We start from the raw sequence: 22,383 nt of genomic DNA, 5'->3' as shown, positions 1-22,383 counted from the left end.
CTGAATATAACAATGAATTGTTACGGTTCATAAATATAACTTGGATTTAAAGTAAAGGGTTCAGAAAAGATTTACAAGGATGTTGCCAGGGTTGGAGGATTTGAGCTATAGGAAGAGGCTGAACAGGCTGGGGCTGCTCCCTGGGGTCGAGGAGTCCAGAATCAGAGGGCATAGGTTTAGGGTGAGAGGGGAAAGATATAAAGGAGACCTACGGGGCAACTCTTTCACACAGAGGGTGGTACGTGTATGGAATGAGCTGTCAGAGGAAGTGGTGGAGGCTGGTACAATTGCAACATTTAAGAGGCATTTGGATGGGTATATGAATAGGAAGGGTTTGGAGGGATATGGGCTGGGTGCTGGCAGCTGGGACTAGATTGGGTTGGGATATCTGGTCAGTATGGACAGGTTGGACCGAAGGGTCTGTTTCCATGCTGTACATCTCTATGACTCTATGACTCTACTGTATTGTTTAATTAAATAAGATTAATAGGGATTAATGTAACTACTAATACCGAATTACCTGCATTGCATCAATGGACATTTACTTGCAAAGCCTTTCATTTGACTGTAAAACCCGATAACCACAGTTAGAGCATTCTTAAATAAAACTCATCCTGTTGCATAATTACATCAGGAAAAGCAGACAGGGTAGTTTATTCCTATTGGTGTCTTAGTTAGAAGGCACCAATGTTGGCAATATATTGTCAAACATTTAGAAAGATTGAAAAATAAAACATGCTCAGGGAGCTAATGCAATTCCTTTGTCAACTTAAGTTACAATCAGGAATGACAAATTGTATTTTCATATTACAAACATAGATAAAGATATTAATATTACATGTTACTTCAGGTTGAGGACACAAACTTAGAAATGTACGGACTTGCTATTATGATCTATTTGGCTGGTTCTAGGATGAAGGATTAGCAAATGAACTAATGTGAAATTGCACCTAGCTCTGCAAAAACATTGAGTCAGGCTTTTTCAATGAGTAGCTTGCCAAGCTGTCATCCACTTTCTTTACTTACAACTTTCAGTTTTAAACTTCCCTAACTTCTTAGTTATCTACAATTTATCAAAGCTTACTTCTGTGCTTAAATTTTACAATACCCTTTTCAGCTTTGGGCCTGCACCTATAATAAGAGACTGATTGCTGTTAAACATGTTGAATTTCTGTGACTTTATTCTTGATGTTGATAAGTATCAGTATATGATTGGTGTGTGGTATACTGCAGATTTAATTCACCAACATTCTACAATAAATTGATGAAATACCAAAATGGTAATATATCAGTTATATCAGATGGTGCTCACATGGCTATTATATAGAGTAAAATATGCCAACTTCAATATGCGGTAATGTCTGGTTTCCTTTGGAGGTATCTCCTCAAATAGTCAGTATGCTCTCAGGTATTTGATGAGCATACACTCACTGGACACAAAGTTGTTCAGTTTTATCAGTTCATACAAGCTATACTGGGTTAGAAAAGCAAGCAAAAGACTAAAATATATTAATGACAGCAATTTACAACATATTAGATTTTATGACACACTAAGATAATAAACTTTTTAAATTACATTGTCTGTAGGAAATTGTTCTATTACTGCAGTTACTTTTATATAAGTTGTTACATTTAAGAAGAAAGCAATTTTTAGAAGTGCAAATGTCAAGGAATGCAATGTTTATTCATTCCTGATATTACAAAGTGATTTCAATCAATTCACAGTTAATACTGGCGGTTTTTTTTTGTTACTTTTGACCAATTCAAAAGTAACTTGTAGATTGGCCACAACACATGTACTGAGTCAAACTTATTACAGCATAGTCTACTTAATCACAAAAGCGGTTTGTTAACTAATATTGCATTCTGTCATGACATTGAACAGAAATAAGCATGGTTTAATTGAATACCATATTGTCATACTTCATTATGGATAAAATATAGAAATGATACATTCACTATAAGGCATCTGTGTGCACATACCACAACATCACAGTGAATATGCTAAAGATTATTTTCTTTCCCCTGTTGAAACCACTCAAATATTGCACTCATTCTGACTTAAATCGAGTATGATCTGTTTTAAGTTTACCAGAGTCTTGTTACATCTAACTGACATAAAACAACTTATTAAACCACATCCCATTATGTACACATCACACTAGTCACCTGCAAGTGCATTATAGAAGGCATCAACTTTAGGGCAACAAAACAGAATTTGTCTACCGTCACTGAAAGTAGCGCTCTACAGCTTGGTGTAACATTAACATGGGGTAAACCAACACTTCAAGCTATTCAATTTCTTCTAATCAGAAAATAAGCTGGCAAAGGACTTCCTCAAATTACGAATTGTTTCAGCCTTAGCTTCATCCTCATTCAAATTTGATCGAAATAATGATGATTCCGTAATGTTGAATGCATTGGTCAAAGACTGTGATTTGCTGAAAACCAAAAGAAAATATGCTTATTTTTTTACATAAATGGAAATATTAAATTTTCAATAAACCATCTTATTTTTATTCTCAGAAAAACATCTCCATCTTGAAAGTATTAACATCTCAATTCATGTCTTATCTTTTTTCTATAAGCACTGTAAAATATGCTCTAATCAATCTATGACACCAGTCAGTTAACAATATTTTCTATTGCTGCCTTGTATTATGACATTGTTGTTTAATATGACTTAATTGTTAATTGAAAAAGCTATTGATCTAACTTCTGTAAGTGCATAATATGTTAAAACTTTTAAAGAGATCAATAATAAATTCAGATTTCAATTTCTCATTGAGTTCAATCTTCTGATGTGCTGATATGACTGAAAAATGGTAACTTTCCTGTTGATGCTGATTTTGAGGGAAATAAGCTTAAATCAAGAAATTTACAGTTTGATATTTTTAAAAACTGAAATATATTTCTAATATCTGTCCATACATCTGCTTATAGCTCACAGAAGCGACATTGACTTCTCATAAACTAAATAAAGAATAGTTTCATGACACACAGGATTTTGCAAAAACAATGATTTAAGAGATGCTAATTTCTAAGATTATCAGCTAACAGAGCTATGTCTTAAGTTTGCCACCTTTGGTTGCATCAGGAAAAACATATAAAATTTGTCAGGAGTCCTGCCTGAACAAACTTGTCTCTTGTGCACTAAGTGCAAGCAATGGCAAGCTTAGTACTTTAATAAGTCAGTGTAGGCAAAGGGGAAATTAATAAGTTGATTTGAAATGGCAAGTGACCTGCACCTTCAGTGTCTGAGCAACTATATGAGTTATCTTGAATTATGATTTTATAATTTGTGGCCTGGTAGCATTTTCTTGGAGGTACTATCCTTATGAGTAGTTGACTTGGGAGTGAATTCAGATCAAAACACCTAGAAAGCTTTTTAAATTTGCAACTGTGTTTCTTTCACCTTTGATATTGTCTCACTTGCTGAGTATTTCCAGCATTTCATGTTTTCATTTCAATTTTCTATGTACTGTTGAATCTGGTACAACTGGTGCCTTGAATTAGGAACCTAGATACCAAGGTACTCTCAGTTCATTTTTTTTTTAACTGTCTTTTAATTGTAGCGCACATCCTTTTAACTGGCTTGCTGTGTAGGAGATATAGTGTACATTTCAGAACGAAGAATGAAAATAATAAAATCATGACTGAACCAAATCAGAAACTGAGGAGGAGGGAGAGAGGGCGTGTATGAAGATAGAGAAGAGATGTGCAAATATAAGAGGACAAGAAAGAGGTAAATGGTAAAGGGGATGAGAGAGAAAGTGGGGAACTGAGTCCATCAAAAATAAAAATGAACTGAAAATAGTTGTGGGAACTTAATAGCTGGTTAAGAGATGGGGTGAGGTAAGGGATAAAAGGAAGGGCTAGAATGGAGATGAGGGAAAAAGTGGGATGAGGAGACTTGTATTCTGATGAATGGAACACCTTGAGTTTCATATTGCACATTCAATAATTTCCGATCTTATGAAAAGGAAGGAGCACTCCTCACTTGCCTAATTTGTATCCAATTTTAATAGTTTGAAGCTCTGAATTTGATCTAGGAGTCAAATACTATTTTTCTTGCTGGCTTACCAATATTTGTTGTCTAACATTTGAAAGTTTATTTTAAAAAAGCTAAAATTAACAAAATCTTACTTTAACTGAGGATGAGGCTGTGGCTGTTGTTGAGGGGTTGTTGGCTGGGATTTGAGTGTGGGCTGTGCTTGCATCTTTTGTTCAGGTTGCCCCCTCACTGGTTGACCTTGTGATCGCTGGGTTTGCAAAGTAGTCCGTGGTTGTTGCATTGCTTGGCTTGGTTGCCTTTGTTGTTGAGTTGGGGGGCCAGTGGGACGCGGACCTCCTTGTGCACGTGGCCCCTCAGAAGAAGCATGATGTTGCGGCAGTAGGCCTTGGCTTTGTGGATGTGGTCCTTGGGGTTGTGTTGGGCCCCCTATGTTCAGCACAAGAAACACTATATAATGTTACATTTATAGAAATTCCTTAAAAACTTTGAAATCCAGCACTTACTTACTATAAAATTAAAGGGGGGTTATTTACATGTTCCTGATGATGTTCCAAAGGGTGATATTTTGTGAAGTTCAATCCTTTAAACATTTTAGGTCAATGGCTACATTTAAGTTTAAAGTCTTAATTGCAAGCAATAACTCAAACATTTCTCGCCAATAAAGTACAAATTTGTTTCTGAAGGCAAGATCAGTGTTAAAATAGTTTAACACAGGAGCTAGAGTACTTAAGTTATAAGTAAACAATCCATGAAGATAGCATACTAGGTCGCTGAAAGCAAAAACAATAGAAAAGTCCAAAGAAAGCAGAAAAATACAAGATTAGAATAAGCAGTCGGTTGGGGGCCATAAGAAAACTGAGCAGAAAAGTTACAAAATTTAAGGAAATCTATGTTGACTCTAATTATAAAAGTTGATGACTAGTTTGCTGTTAAACAGTCAATGGACCATTTTACTGTCTTTATTATTCCTAAATTTAAATTCTATTTTCTTAATGTAGCCAGTCAATTAAACATAAGGTTCATTCAATACTTAAATGTCACAATCAATGTATTTTTCCACAAACATTCAGCATATTTTAAGGAATCAAGAGAAATTTTGTGTTAAACTCATATAATATTTGTAGGTCATAGATTGTTAATTAATAAAGTACCATAAATTAAAAAAGAACATTTTTTTAAAGTTTATCATTCATGTTTTCTTTCCTGCATAAAACTTTGATGGGAAGTTAGAAATTTGTTAATGAGCTAATCAAGTAATCCTTTGATAATTCAAAATGGCAAAACATCAGGTACACAGATGTTAAAACATCAATACAAAATTTCATGTGATTTAAGCTAGAGAAAATGTCATGGGTATTTATGCATGTAGGGTCATTGAATAACAGTGCATAATTAATGAACTAATTGATACACAACCATTGAACATTTGAAGTTTCGGACTGACTTTCGAGGCCTTGAAAATGCTGGATGGGGCCCAATCCTGAAGTCTCACCCCTATTTCTGAAGGAAGTCAGTTTTGTTAATGAGGGAAGAGGGAATGGTGTGAATCACAGGTGTAGGAACCATGCACTCTGATCATTTGAAATTAGAGCTAAATTCAAGTAGACCGCATCTTTGCAGCTTCAAGGATCAAAATCCATAATGTGGTATTTCCATATTTATTATGTAGATATAAATGTTTGTGAAGCTGTTTGAGCTTCATGATTTTCTTATGATCCAAAAGCCCTCCAAGTTTGCTGTTACTTACAAAGAGAATAAAACTGCAAGATTCTATGGTTTTAAACCAACAAAATTTACTTTACTACTCAAAGTCAGGAACATAAAACAATTTATAATGGGTTGAATTTTAGCAAAACGTTTAGCAAGATTCAGCAAAGTGTAAAGTTCAGGACATTTCATGGTGGATTTCTCCCAGTTAGTTCTATAAGGTACCTCACACATTTCTCCACTGTTCCTCTTGTATGGACTATGGCTCGATGGTGCTGTGCATGCTCTATCATACTCTCACCAGCAGTGGAAGCACTTGCCATTGCTTGGATCCCCCAGACCTTGCCACCAGAACCATATTTAAAGCCCAGCTGTGCACTAGGTCAATCACAGTCAGCCACAAATGGCCCTTCATAGTATATGTAATGGAAGGGAAATGAAAAAGAACAATTTTTGAAGGCAAGCAGGTGACTTCTCATTGGTAATAGAAGATCATATTTGTAAGTGTATTGCTACTTAACATCACCATAGACTGTCATTGTAACTCCAGTATGAGAATTAAAATCCACAGGCTACCCATCCTTGATGCCATATCATGTTAGAATAGAAGAGAGTGCTCCTCTTTTGCCAATGTCCAGCATAGCATATCTTATTTTCAATGTGTGAGCCTTCAAACTGTTGAAAAAAGTTAACTTTTATTCAACAAGAGAAACGAAGAAGAAAGAAAGTCTTTGCTTTTGCTTCACAGAAATGACTATCATCAAGTTTAATAACCAGTGACATGCTCAAGATTGCTTGTGACCAGGATTTGTATCTCACATATTCGCATGTGTTTTGCAAACAGGACTCTATGATTAGAAATATCTTAAATCAGTACTGTGTAAGTGTCCAGATGAATGCCATTGAAGTACTTCATGCTGCTCACAAGTAGAGCCTGCAAGTTCAAACAGGAAAAGACACTTACTCCATCGATTCCAGGTATTCACAGCTGCTTTTTATTTCTATTGTGCATTTGTAATTAGGATGAGGGTAGAACACAGGTCACACTTTGCAGAGTCAGTCATAGGCTCAGCCTAGTAATCTGAGACCCCCAACCTCCATATTTCTTTCTTTCTTCTTTGCGCTTCCTGTCAACTCCATCAATCCTGAGCTTGCACAAGTTCTCACTCAACTCACATTTATGTTTTCATTTCCCAATGTTACCCTCTGAGCCCTGGGTCTAGAGCTTTGTCATGCCAAAATCATGATGTATTGTCACACCATTGAAGGCAGGGGTGTGGAAGCCATCAATTAATCCTTCCTGCAGTAACCTATGTCTTCCAATGCACTATTGTCTCCCACTTATAAATATTGAGCTGCCCTCTGTCGCATATATTGTTCCCTGTACTGCTTTCAATCCTACAATTGATTTCCCACCTTCCCTACCACAGAATACATATTAGGAACTTAATAATGCTCTTTAACTTTCAGTGGACAGACCCAAAGGCTGACTATGGCTGATCCTCCTGATCCACTTGAAGTACACCCCTGACTGATAAGTGACCAGACCTGACCAATCTCTATGCAACTCTTTGATTGACTTACTTAAATCCCTTGACAGGTTGCAATGAACCTGTGGGGCTGACCTTGTCCCACTCCCTGAACCAACCACCTCATTGGCTGACTGGCTGTGTCCAAGCTACTGAACTGAGATTGGTGCTGTCTTTGGCTGATTGTTGAGACACATCCCAATTGACAAGGGTCCCTCTTCACTTGCTTGAGGATTACTACCCTTAGATTTGAGACATAGCCATTTGGTTAAGCACATGTGAATTTGCTATGTAAACTGCTGGCAGATGCTTGGGAGTGACATTGATATAGCATTGTACTGTGCAGCAACATATCCACCTTCCTGACTGATCACTGCAAACAGTCATGACAAGCTGCTGAGCTTTGTGTCTGTGCTACAAGACAGAATGACTATAAGCCTATAAGGTTTGAATAAGTGGAAAAGCAGAAAACGACAAATGCAGAGATGCTGTGAGCAAAGTAGATGCAAACTGAGTTTTAAAACAAAATTATTCATGGCATGTGGGTGTCACTAGCTGAGCCAGCATTTGGTGGCCATCCTTAGTTATCCTCGAGAAGTTGGTGGTGATTTGCTTTCTTTAACTGCTGCAATCCCATACTATAAGTAGACCCAGAATGCTGTAAGGATGGGAATTCATGATTTTGATCCAACACGAAAGAATGGCGATATATTTTCAAGTTAGGAAGGCTGGTGACTTGGATGGAATCTTGCAGGTCATGACATTCCCACATGTCTGTTGCTCTTGTCCTTCTAGATGGAAATTGTTGTGGGTGTGCGAGGTGATGTCTAAGGAGCGTTGGTGAATTTCTGCAATGCATTTTATCGTTAGTACACACTGCTGCTACTGAATGTTGGTGGTGGAGGGAGTGCATGTCTGTAGATGTGGTGCCAATCAAATGGGCTGCTTTGTCCTGGATAAAGTCAAGCTTCTTCAGTGTTGTTGGAGCTGCGCTCATCCAGGCAAGTGGGGAGTATTCCATTGCACTTCTGCCTTGAGTTGACAGACTTTGGGGAGTCAGGAGGTGAAATACTTGCTGCAGGATTCTTCGCCTCTGATGTGCTCTTGTAACCACTATATTTATATGGCTAGGCCACTTCAGTTTCTTGTCAATGGTAATCCTAGGATGTTGATAGTGGGAGAATTAAGTAATTGTAATGTCATTGAATGCCAAGGTACAGTGGTTAGCTAGTCTCTTATTGGAGATTGTCAATTCCTAGAATTTGTGTGGCATGAGCGTTACTTGCCACATTTCAGCCCAAGCCTGGTTATTGTCCAGATCTTGTTGCATTTGAACATGAGCTGCTTCAGGATCTGAGAAGTTGTGAATAGAGCTGAACATTGTGCAATTATCAGTGAACATTGTGACATTACGAAGGAGGAAAGATTGTTGATGAAAGAGCTGAAAATGCAGTCCCACAGACACTAACCTATGGGACTGCTGCAGAGATGTCATGATCCCAACAACTTCAACCATCCTCCTTTGTGACAGGTATGACTCCAACCAGCAGAAAAGTTTCCCCCTAACTTCCATTGACTCCAGGTTTGCTGGGGCTCCTTGATGCCATACCTGGTCAAATTCAGTGGTGATGTAGAGGAGCAGTCACTTTCACCTCACCTCTGAAATTGAGCTCTTTTGTCCATGTATGAACCACAGCTTTAATGAGATCGCATCTTGGTGGAACCCAGACTGGGCATCAATGATCAGGCTACTGCTGAGTAAGTGCTGCTTGATAGCACTGTTGTTAATAGCTTACATCAATTTATTAATGACAGAGTAGATTGATGGTCTGGTAATTGGTCAGGTTGGATTTGTCCTGCTTTTGGTGTACAGTACACACCTGCCAAACTTTCCACGTTAATGGGTAGATGCCTATATTATAGCCGTAGGAGATGCAACAAGTTTTGAACACAAGTCTTCAGTACTATTTCCAGAATATTGTCAGCCTTTTCAGTATCCAGTGCCTCCAACCATATCTTTGTAACACATTGAGTGAATCAATTTTGCTGAAGACTGGCACCTGTGATGTTGTGACCTCTGGAGGAAACTGAGTGAGCATGAAGATAGCAGGTGAGCTACCCCAAAGCTGTACTTTGATCCGATGCATGAGATGGAAAGTGGTCTAGAAGCAGCATCACAATGAAAGGTGTTGATGCTCTCTCAAGGTGCAGCATTAAGTGGATAACTATTATAAGTGAGTTGGAGATGTGGCATGATGATAATGTGAGGCCCATGTGTGTCTGATGGCCAATCTCCATGGATGGGGATGGAGGTACAGATGGTCACTCCCCATGAAGTGTATCCTTAGATATTAGGGACTTCTGTCCAAAGTGGAGGCCTGGAGCAGCAGATGGTGAGTTGGAGATGCTAGAAAATTTTCATTTTGGGAACTGTTGCTGCCCGGTTCTATCTGACGCATGGAAAATAGCAAACAAGTTGAGAATAGATAATAGTGCAATAGTGCAAATTGGTCCCTCACTGTTCACTACTGAGATTCTCATCTATTGATGCTGGACTTTGAGAATCTTACAATAGTTTCCCAATAGACACATCATCGTTCTAGGGAAGGGTCACTTGACCCAAAACGTAAACTCTGATTTCTCTCCACAGATGCTGCCAGATCTACTGAACTTTTCCAGCAATTTCTGTTTTTGTTTCTGATTTCCAGCATTCTCAGTTCTTTCAGTTTTTATTTTGACATCATTATCCATATTGTGGGACAGTATAGGCCAATATGTATTTACTAATCTAAAATGTAGATTTAACATGATATAAACATGTACCCTGTATTAACAAGCAAGATGTGGTAAAACACCTCGCTATACATCCAAAGGCAAATGCAACCAAGATAGTTCAGAGGGGTTTTTCAGCGACCCACTCAGACGTCAGTAATCAACATGAGTTTCAACCCTTTACTTCAAAAGGTCCTGCATCTGAATTGCCCTCACAATCCACAAGAATAAAATAATTGTGACTACCCAGTGAATAAAATCTCTTTTCCCTAGGGTGCATTCCCATGGATTCTCAATGGCCATTTTCTTTACTCCATTACTGACTTATGGCCACAATCCCAATGCTTTACCCTCTAGAAAAGAACACAACTGCTTAAAAGTGTAACTTTTCCCCCAGTCAGCAGCAGTCATTGACCTCCTGAAACCTTTATACCTCTTGATGGCATCCTCTCAGTCTCAACTAGACTGGATGGTTAGCCAGGCTTCCTTGGAGCCCTCATCTCAACTCTTAGCTCCACCTGATAGCTTTAAAGATCTAGCTGCACAGAAACTGCTGATACAGTTTTTTTTGTTGTAAGACCTCATCTTCCAGTAGTTTTCTCCTCCAAGGTTCTGTCACCCTCTGTCTCACAGGTCTCTCCCTTTATTGCATGGTACTGTGTCTTTGTTTCTCACTCTATATGACCTCAACGGTGATGTGTTAACTTTAAGTGACAGCCATCAACTGTAAAACAGAAATTCAAAGGCACTATGAATAGCTTGTGTCATACTTCTTGGGCTGATAAGAATCAGAATCCCCCTCCATTTCCTGGAATTAAGCTAAGTTCAAGTTTGTAACAACTTGAAGTCCTTTAAATCCCCAGACCTTTAAATACAAAAAAAACCAAACTGAAGTGATCAGTTAGGGTTAGAAGATCCTCTACTGAATTGCTTTGATTGTCAGGCCATTGGGTGTAGGTTAGAAAACACCATTGCCGTCACTTCCTGAGGCTTCAATAGCATTCTTTTTTGCTATTTACCAATGACTGCTATTACAGCTGAGGTCATTCTGAAAATTTAGATGAATTTTAAAAGGTAGATTCTTTTTATCTCAGCATGGTGCTGAGTTCACATTTTGATTGAAAGTTAAAAGACATTATCAAAGGATTAGTTACCTTTAATGTGGTTACTGAATAGAATTTTGTTTTTATAACACTGAATACTTGAGGGGATTTAAAATCATCACATGTGTTTAATAAATGGAAGTTTATTTGTCAATTTCAAGAATGTGTGAGGAAGAGCTCTATTAGAGTGCCAGATGTTTTTCAGTATCACATAGCTACTGATGTCTGCCCATAGTGGATACTGGGCTTGTGTCTGTAAAGATGGTTTGTGGGTATGAGGTAACACAGATAGGGCATGAGTTTGAATGAAGGGGGCCTAGAGGATAGATGAGGAGTTGTGGGTTAGAGGGTAAGAGAAGTGAGGGCTAGAAGGAGTTACAGCTTTTAAGTCAACTGAGGTTCAAGAATACTGCGCTGGCCACCAGCCCAATTCAGCAATTGCTGGGCCTTGTTAGCCACATATGATCTGTTTCCATACGGCCTAATTATATCCCATGATCACCTTCTTGATATGAAAATTAGAAAAAACAGGGTCCTTTAAACCAAAACAGGTCTTCAGGGTCTAACATTTCCTGATCTGAGCCACGCACCTTGGTTACAAACAGCCAACCTGTAATGCTAGAACAGTGTACTTGAAGATGGATGAACTTGGTCTATGATACAGTTTTGTTTGATCTTGGAAGAAATCTTGGTTATCTCTCTCAGTACCATTAACAATCTTTTATTTATTATTCTCCATTTATTAAGTAATTTTGCCCTCTCCTGAATTTTTTTTATTACTTGGATTATTCAGAGGACTGACAACTTTGTAGTTGTAAAGCCTTTGTAATTCTTTAGAAGACTGTGAAGATCTGTTTGAGGGATTCAATGCAACTCTCCCTCTAATGTACCATCTCTCCGTGTGGGATGTGTTTGACCTCACCTGTCGCTAATAGTGGTTGAAGTTGATTACTCACTATATTGGTAATCATAATTGCTTCAACATGTATCCCTTAATTTGTCTCTTAAAGTTTCAGTAATAATTTTTAAAATGGCCAATGCAACGATACAAAAATCTCAGATTACATTTTCAAAGCATAAGCAAGTGCTGGATTTAGATAAGTTCACAATATTCCATTGTTATAATGTACAATACAAGTGATTATGTAAAATAGATTGCTTCAAAAAGGAATTTTGATTGACTTTTAAACAGTACATTTTTTCATTACATTCAAATTTCAATTAAATTTGAATCAACAATTTTGATTGAGTGTTTCAACAGGGAACTTGAGTTACTGACAACTGAACACAGAATCACAAAGATGTTGACAGCAAAAATTAACAGTGCCAAGAGCCTTGCATTATTCTTCAATATATCAAGATACATTAAATACAATAACGGATACATGGGTATTTAGGATCTATTGATATTTTCTAATTTATCTGTTCAGAGATGTTATTGCACATCTCTGGAATAGTTGAAATGTGAACCCAGGTAGGAACTCTACTAGGCCTGTATGCTAAAATAAATTAATTCTAATCTAACAAGTCCAGTGATTTTCATTGCACAGTTAAAACTCATTTTATTAAGAATAAAAAGAGACAACTCTTAACTACTGATCTTAGTAAACGTGTACATCTTAAAATTGCTTTGTTTTACAAGCTTACTCAGAGAAGGAACTGCCTATTTAGGGATAAGCAGTGATCGTAATATTTGAATCCAACTCATACAGAGGTGTTCACTCAGTATGCATAGTCTTTAAATCATTATCATCGATTATTGTATTACTATGGACAAGGAATGCCACATTAGATAAGTTAATGTTTAAATTGTCATGAAAGCTGATACTTTTACATTTGAATCCATAATTAAACTTACTTTCCTGTGCTATCTCCTGTTTTTGTTTGTACATAATTGTTTCCTTTAATGTATTTCTTGTGCGAATTGACGGTGTAGGAAACATTGTATGTAAATGCACTTCAATATTTATTTTTGTGTTTTATAGGTATGTGTGTAAAAACTATATCATAAAGACCCATCTACCTTTTGTGTTTTTATTGCACATTAAAGCTGTACAAGTGTGTAGCCACATTATGTAAAATACTGCAGTAAAACCTGAGCATTTTTAAAAACCAAATACAATTATAATAAAAAAAGAGACTTTTACAAACAACTGAACACATTTTGTTATGACCTCAACTGTAACATTAAACTTTGCATATAGCATGCTTGCATGCAAATCCAAATGCACTTTTAGGAATGTTTATTTCTGGCTGTGCAATTCAGTGTCCTCCAGGAATTAAAATATTAAGCCATTTTTGTTTCTTTCAGCCATAACACTGCACTTTATCTCAACAAATGTCTCTCCTAAAGCAATGTACAAGGTCAACCATATCTACTTCATATGATTAGGACGACTGCAGAATTACATGCAGATTACAACATGAGTTCAGAAGCACACCTATTTAGGTTTTAGCAGTGGGCAAGATACCTTTTTCCAAACTTTCAACAATAACAGGGTATTCCTCAGCCACACACCAGCACATTATGACAATTTTATGTATTCATTTCAAGGCATTTTGGGAATATATGCTCCTGACATGTAGCCCCACATGTTTGGAGCACATATTAGCAAATTGCATGCATACCCTTGCATCCATTAATTTTAGCAATAATGGCTCAAAATCTGCTGTGACATGACAATGAACAGCATCCGTTGCTTTATGAATGGCCTTGTTATTTTTACTTTGATGCTATTTTGCCACTTAAGTTGCTTTAACTATGAAATATGACCAATAATTGGCAAAGACAAGCAACTGTGAATCTCCTAAACCAATGAAAGGTTGTAAAATGAACAATGTAAGGACTGAAAAGTAAATATAACTCAGAATGTTGAATTTAATTTCAAATCAGGTGTAGAGAAACATACAAAGAGAACAAAAATCAGAACTGAAGAGAAAGAGAAATGACAAAGTAAAAATGTTAATTGTTTGAAGTATCTCCAACAACAATAAAAACCAAAGGAAATTAAACTGTATGCAAATAATAAGTTAATTGCATTGCCAGAGATGTAGATTGTACTTATCAGTAAAATATCCACTTAAGACTTGAAATAACTTGACTTAACTTCCCACATAGACTTACCTTGTATCCACCATGCAAAAACTGCAGCTTCGCATGGTCACTGCATTTGAGGGGGAAACCAAACAACAAAGTACCATTTTCACATATCTTATATCAGAAATTTAATTTTATCTGTAACAGCAATGTTTTCATTTTCTAGTTTAATCCTACATCTGTCCTCAACTCACACTGCTGTGACATTTGTGATGTATACATGATGCTGAGCATTGCCATTATTTTGGCAGCAAACTTTGGGCCATTTGAAGTCACAAGACAGGTATTTTCCTCTGTGTTTAAACTGTTATGAAAATACAGACATCTGTAAATAAGGGTATGACTGACCGGAAATATTAATGGACTGTTAGTACGCTTACACTCAACAGTGAAATAGCGTTAAAAAAACTACTCTTCCCTCCATGCAGCTTTCTACTCATAAGGCCTTAATAAAAGAGCCTTAAGAAACTTTTCATAATTATGTGGGTGCACAAGTGGACAAATTAAGTGAGCACAGAAATCCAGATTGGTTAATGAGCACAAAGGTTTCAAAGAATTATCACAGCTTTTTGAAAACAGCACAAACATTGTTATATCAACATGACGTAGAACATACAAATTTTACAAAAGTGAACATTTGAAAAACACAAATATTTCATCTGTTTTAGTCTTCTAAGTGATTGGATTCCTGGGGCTATTGAGATTATAAGCCATACACAGGTACAGACAAGAAAGGATAACAAACCATTATCATTTCTCCCGTCCTGTTGGATTGTTTGGCTCTTTTATAGAAATGTTTGAAATTATTGAATATAATTTAATCGGTGAGGCACTGTGGATACCTGTAGATAACAAAAATGACAGGTTGGGCAATATTTTCCCTGCTTCTTAACCTATTGTCAGTCTTAAATGAGGTCCAAAACCCAAACTGTTTGGAAAACAGTCATTTGATCTTCCATGAAGTGATCAAGTGATGACTGGAAAGCTGGCTTACTATCCAATTAAGGATGGCAGGCAGCCTCTCAAAAATGAACAGTCAATCATGAATGAGGAAGAGGAAGCTTCAAAATATAAGGGCCTCTCTCTAACTTTTAAAATTTCACCAAGATCCCACTGTGAGGAGAAGCCTTTCTAAATCCATGATGCCTCCCTTACACTCCTTTAATTAGGACAGTTAACTCCTCATTACATGTAGGCAGGTGAGTCCTGAATTCATCTAGCCCACCTCCAGGATAATGGCCCAGAGTTGGGATGGAATTGGGAAGCCTGGCAATGCTACTTTTACTGTCGGCCCACCACCCCTCTTGGTCCAGTGGGGGTTGAAAATGTATCTCTTTAAATTGCGTTTGTTTACAGCATCTGCTACATTAAAATACTTACATCGTCATTGAGGGAATGCTGGCCTAGTTCTCACAAAATATTGAAACAACTATAGTATAAGCCAAAAAAAGATTGTGAAGATGTGTTTTACTTTTCTCTATGATGTTCAATAATCCCTTCATTTGTTCTTGCAAACAAGAATGTAAATATAATATTGATTAAGAAAATAACTGATCAATAGATATTCATTTCTTTGAGGAGTTTGTTTGAATATAATGAAGACTGACCTTTTGGTTAATTTTCCCTATTTATTTTCTAGAAATTACTGAAATTGAGTTTGAAAACAAATGGAACATATTTGTGTACTCAAGCCTGTAAAATTGGAAGCACAGTTTAACCCTGTTTTCCAGGATATTTCTATAGTAGATGAGTTTTGCAATTATAAATTTGGAAACTCTCACTTCTCATAGATGTGCAACATAGTCCTACATGATAGGAGAAATGCCAGTAGGTTTCTTTCTTACGTGGTCTGAAACCTGTCGACTGTTGTGTGTTTGTCAAAGCAAGTCAGGGAAAATTTATATTACACTAATAGCATAGTACAGGCTACACTTTGGTTTGAATGTTGCTTATTGATTATGCCAATGTGATGTTCCACCTACGTAAATGTTTTTCTCCATGCCCAATATTCCAGTAGGACTTCTCTATGTGTGATGCTGTACATGGTGATGAATATAACATTGATGTAGGACGTAACATTATCAGTTTTTTGGACCCAGTTGGTTTAGACACCAGGGTTTTCAACTATGCAATTTCCAAAAGTTTCCTAGATAGCAGTGAACATTGATGATGCATTGGTGTTCCGTGCATTTAAGTGTGGAGGGCAATGATTACAGTGAGAGTGGCAACCTGGTAAGATAAACAGTAAAACTGTTGAATGAGATGTACTGGTCCAACTAGTCTTCTACACTTCAAAATGTAGGGACCTGTAGAATCAATACATTCATTTCCAAGTATCACTGTTATTTTAAATGTTGTTTTCCCTCTGGGAAGGTAGCATTGATAATCAAAGGTGGCAAAAGATGGTGATGGAGCTGGTTAAGGAGTATAAGATAATGAAGGAAACAAAGAGAACAAGATACAGTGTTCATGTTAAAATTTTAATAAATGAGATTTAGATCTTTAATGCTTTGGTTGCTAATGTTTTACTGTTTGAAAAGTAAATTTTTGTGGAGGGGGTTGCATCAATGTAGGATGAATTCTTGATTTATTGAGGTTGAACTTTTATTGTATCAGAGTTTAGATTTTTGAAAGGGTAGGAATTATGGCGTATGGATTAATCAGCATGAGTGCTTGGGTTGCTTAAGATTAATAAAATAATTTGACTTTTAGGGTCATTTGTGTTCAAAGCAATTTTGATTTCAGCATGGTAGGTTGGATGTTGAATTTTTAAAGTATAAAGGCTTGGAGTTTGCAGATATTTATTGAGATCTGAGAAATTTGCATATGTTTTCATAGAAAAACAAGCTAATTCACGGCACACTGGGTGATCTTGCCTGTCTCCAATGTGATTTGATTGTATGAAGTTTGCTCGGCTTGTGCATTGTGGATCCAGTCAGGTGATCTGAAAGTGCTGTTTGAGGGAATGAATGCACATGAAAACAGCTGCGATCTGCAGTCCTCACTTTCTTCTGTTTTCACATGTGCCAACTTCTGGGAATTGCTATTCTGCATGTCTAGTTAATATCTGAAAGCCAAAGATATTCAAGTTTGTAGCGTTAATGTATTCACTTTAGCTTGACTAATGAAGAACAAAACTTTGTTTGACCTTAAAACATATTATCTGTGAACAAACCATTCTGATTTCTTCATGATGTATTTAGTTTCAAATCAAGATGCTTTCAGGTTTCAAACTTCTATGAGGAATATAGGGTAAGAATAGAAGACATTGTGGCCCTCTTAATGCGGCATTATAAGTCCTGTTACTAAAACACTAGGGCACGCCTACCAATATTAATGAGAGATCAGGAAAATATGTATGCACCTAATTACAATAGACATTTTAACACAATATTCAGTCAGGATCAGAACATTAAATGACTAAAACTTCAGTGACTGTAATTCTGTATGCCAAGTTCTGTTAATAAATACAATATTAGTTGAGAAATCTAGGCTGTTACCAGTGGTACAGACAGAAGATAGCACGTTGCACTGTTCACTCCTGTACAAGGTTCAAGCATATTTTGACTTAGTAATTTCTCCTAATTTTTCACAAATTGCATACTTCATCTGCCCAGTTAGGTGTTAACCTTTCAATTCTACTGTTCTAAATATTGGAATGCTATACACCAGGGCAAATTGATAATTTATAACTACATAACTTAGTTTTCTTAGTAAGTTATATGTGAACTTAAAAATCTGCCAGACATTAAATTTATTGACTCATTAATGGAGAATTGTAAATGATAATGTAGGATAGACAATACAGAAACAGTCCATTCAGCCCAAATAGTTTGTACCAAGGTTTATGCTTCACTTGAACTTCTACCTATCTTTCCATACCTAAATCTATCAAAATAATCCTTCTCCTTAAATTTGTTGTGCAGCTTCCTTTTAAATGCATCTATGCTATCACATTAGCTACTTCCTGTGGTGGCAAGCAACATATTCTCACCAGTAAAAAGATTTCTCCATTATTCATGATTGGATTTTCTTTGACAATCTTAAGAAAATATTATTTAAATGGAATAAGATTGCAGAATGTTGTGGTATGAAAGGATATGGTGTCCTTATGCACAAATCACAAACATCCAGGCATAGTTAACAACAAGTAATTAGGAAGGCAAAGTAATGTTGGCCTTTATTGGAATGGGAATTCAGAATAAAAGTCGATAAGTTTTGCTGCAAATGTACAGGATATTAGTGGGGTCACATTGTTTCCTTAGTTAATGAGATGTACTTGCATTGGAGTTAGTTCAGGGAAGGTTCATTCAATTGATTCTTGTGACAAAGAGGTTGTCCTATGAAGAAAGGTCATCCAGGCTTGGACTACTTTCACTGAAGTTTAGAAGAATAAGATTCCAAGGAGACTTCACAGGTTAGATGCTGAGAGGTGTTTTCTCTCATTAGGGAATATAGACTTGTGGGCACAGTTTCAAAACAAGGGGAATTCAAGACAGAGCTGATGAAGAACTTCTTTTCTGAGTGTGATTTTTGAGTCATAGAATCATAGAGTATTGAATATTTTTGAATATTTAAATATATCATTGAATATTTTTAATGTTAGGTTTTAAATCTACAAGAGAGTTAGGTGAAGGAGTAAGCAACAGAGTGGACAGAAGTCCATAATCAGCTCAACCATGTTCTTATTCAGCAAAGCAGGGTTGAGGATCTATGCGACTTATTCCTGTATCTTGTTCTTAGGTTTTTATAATAACCTCTAGTTATACTCTTCATCACATCAGAAAACATTCTCGCTATCAATTCCATCAAACTTTACATAATTTTAAATTATGTAAGGTGCCCCCCTCAGCTAACATTTTATCACGGGAAAAGAGATTCAGCCTGTCAATTCTTTACAGATAAATTCAGAAAACTAAATTCTGACAGTTTTTGCGTTAATCCACTGAAGTAACATGAATAAATCAGTAATTGTGTGAAGGTGTTAATCCCAGGAAAGTCCAGGGATCACTCACACTTTGTGCTGAGTTAGTTGACTACATTCAATGTATAGAGGTGTTGTAGTCATCATCAATGCTCTGAGGCTAGAAAGGGGAAAATTCTTTGAGCATGCATAACTCTAAGATAACAGGAGGTTTGAACATGTTTGATGCATGTGGTCAAATAGCTGCACATATAATTTACAACAAGGTTCAAATGTGCATATTGGCCACTTCAGCAAGACACTGAAGGATGCCTAGATCTGAGAAACTAATATCTCAACAAACTGTTATAATTTGCAGGACCCGGATGGGAGGCAACAAGAAGTAATGTCTCTAATCAAACAAGTACAAGAATATATAAAATTCACAGGGTTAATATTGCCTTGTAATGCCTCTTTTGAGCTGCTGGTGTCATCCTTTGCTCAAATTACTCTCTAGAGTTTCTGTAAACCATTCCAAAGTGAAATGATTCACTAAACTAAAATGTCAAAACTGTGAGTGATGACGAATTGAGTTGCCCTAGTTATTAAAGGAACTACGTAAAAAAGCTGTAAAACACTAAATCATCAGCAGTAAAATAAAAATGCTAATAATTAATTCATAAATTAATATAATAAATTTGAGCTTTTAATGATCTTTACCTGTTCCATTAATTCCCATGCAGAACAACTAGTAGCATGTGGTAAAAGCAAAGGATTAACTCCTGGAACCATTCACCTCACAACATAAAATACTTTTGAAACACCATATCTAACTATTGAATGAAGTACAGCAGCACTGGACTCTGTAGAGGCACAGTTGTGTGTAATGTTTACAACACTGTGGCTTAAACTGCAGTCCCAAGGTCACAAAGTGTACAGTAAAACATGGCCATCAATTACGAGCACAAACATTGACAAATAAACATAAGACAGTACAATTGACACTGCATAGAAAAACACAGTCCAGGTCAGCACTGAAACACTGCCAAAAATTGCCAAGAAAACTTTTCAGTTTTAGCTAAAAATCTCCATCCTTTTATCTTTTTTTTAGGAAGCCTGGACTTGTTTTGGTCCTACTGCAACGCCATTACAGTCGAGAATATACTGTAAACAACCTTGTGGTGGTGGTCGCTGCTGAGGAAATGAGCCTGGCTGTGCCTGTGCCTCCTTCAAACTTCCACCCTGCAAAAGAAAACATCAAATCCAAATTAAGTCTAGTATTTAGATGTAATCTATTTGCATCAGTAGCATTGTTCCAAAAAGTTCTTAAATGGCACCAGTAGGAACTGCTGAATGTGATCACGATCCACCTGTTGGTTTTGAATGAAATACTTCATACAAGAATGGCTTGTTTGTGATTACAGTAATGAACTAATTAAGTAGCAAGTTCAAAACTTGGATTTGAAAAAAAATGTAAACAATTCACCTTGGCAGATACGGTTTCCAAATATTAGGTTTATTTTGGTATGAATATCATTGTTTTAATCCACTTACTCATCCCTATCACTATAAAGGCCTGTTAAGTCATACATAAGAACAAGTGGGGCTATCCTGGGCCACATGGGTTATCAGGTGACTGTAACAAAGGAACATTTATGCCACATCATGAGATGAATAGGGATACCAGAGTAGATCTTAGGTAAGCTTCTAATTTCAATGCTAATATATTGCTGCTGATGACAGTTATTAGGAGATGCTATTGTTGGCTGTACTTAAAGTGATAATGTTAGAATCTCATTGAAATGAGCAATGTTGCTGACCTAGGTCAGCATGGCACTGTGGAAGAAAATTTGGGCCATATCTTCCAATTTTTTGAACGAATACAACACTCCTCTTCAGATTTACAATCATAGTTCAGAACCTTATGGAAGTCCCGATGCATCAATCTTTGTAGGCAGGTATTGTCCAGGAAGTCTGAACCTCAGATGGGCAATGTCCTACTTTTGAGATTTTTTTTGAACAACTCCAACTCTGAACTAGAATCTGAGACTTCAGCCAGTTCTGATACACTTACTTGGAGTTACCCAGGAATTCATAGATTAATACCTACTCCAACACCTGCGTAACTGCAGAGCTGACACCCCAAATCACTCACATTGAATCCCTGGTTATCTCCCAACGCCTCACCTGCTCCCTTTGAATAACAAACCCCACCTCCCACCCTCCCTCACAACCTATGACTAGTCCCAACCACCTCTACTCCACCAACCAGGCCCAGTCACTCAACCAGACTATCTCACCCTAATCCAAATACATCCCAGACTAGACCTGACCAGCCAACTAGACCTGACTACTGCATGACCCATCTATCCACTTCCCAACTAAGTAATCCAATTCACCCACCTACCCACCTATCAACCTCACCCATCTATCTATCCCAACCATTTAGCACACTGACCTACCCAATATACCCACCTAACTATTCCACCAGTGCATGCACCTCATCTGCTTAAACCCTTCCCGACCCATTCACCAATCCACCTTAGCTCCAAACTCACACTTACCCAGTTATCTCACCCACCCTACTCAGTTCATTATCCTTCATAGCTACTCATCTCACCCAACATCCACCTATGTACTCACTAATTACCTCACCCACGTATCTACTGACTGTATGCATGCACCCGTCATATCCATTCAGTCATTTATCCATTCTTTACTTTGGAAACTGCACATTTAAACTTACCATGTGATAGCTTTACTCCAATTCAGTGCTTTCTTGAAGGAACACTGCTGCGCATTTCTGGAAGCCAGGTGGAAGGTCCCAAAGAAATGCAGAGCAGTTCTGAATGAGGGGAATTTTCAAGTAGACCAACAATCAAATGATTGCCACTTCTCGGAAGACTGGAGTCTTTCCATAACTGGGATACTAACATGAAATTTAACTGTTGCTGTACATACTGTAATAATGTTATGAGGAATTCTATGTCTATATTCCATACCTTTAAGCAAATGATCAAAGGAAATATAAGGATTAAACCAATTGTTTCACTAAAGTAATATTGTATCTGATTGCTTTATAATGACAGTAAATTGGAGTTAGATCACACTGCAATGCAAAAATTACTGAAGTCTTACTATGTAACATAAACATATTACCTCAAAATTAATAAGTATTTCTGAATGATTTAGATCACCATGTTTAGCACTTTAAATATAAAAGGTAAGCACATTAGATACATTAATATTTTTTCTTT

At 36.9% G+C, this 22,383-nt stretch overlaps 1 protein-coding gene across 1 annotated transcript in view; it reads right to left on the bottom strand.

Annotated features, from left to right (window-relative positions):
- Positions 1-1,163: 1,163 nt before the first annotated feature.
- Positions 1,164-22,383, bottom strand: part of syn2b (synapsin IIb) — a 402,961-nt gene continuing 381,741 nt past the window's right edge. The window contains exons 11-13 of the mRNA XM_072582178.1: positions 20,302-20,368; positions 4,147-4,441; positions 1,164-2,441 (exon numbers count right to left, since the gene is read on the bottom strand). Of these exons, the coding sequence (XP_072438279.1) occupies positions 2,306-2,441; positions 4,147-4,441; positions 20,302-20,368 (498 nt within the window). The 3' untranslated portion in view covers positions 1,164-2,305. The remainder of the gene's footprint in view (positions 2,442-4,146; positions 4,442-20,301; positions 20,369-22,383) is intronic.

Source organism: Chiloscyllium punctatum, chromosome 12 (assembly GCF_047496795.1).
Source record: "Chiloscyllium punctatum isolate Juve2018m chromosome 12, sChiPun1.3, whole genome shotgun sequence".
Taxonomy (NCBI): domain Eukaryota; kingdom Metazoa; phylum Chordata; class Chondrichthyes; order Orectolobiformes; family Hemiscylliidae; genus Chiloscyllium; species Chiloscyllium punctatum.
This window is presented reverse-complemented; position numbering and strand designations above follow the sequence as displayed.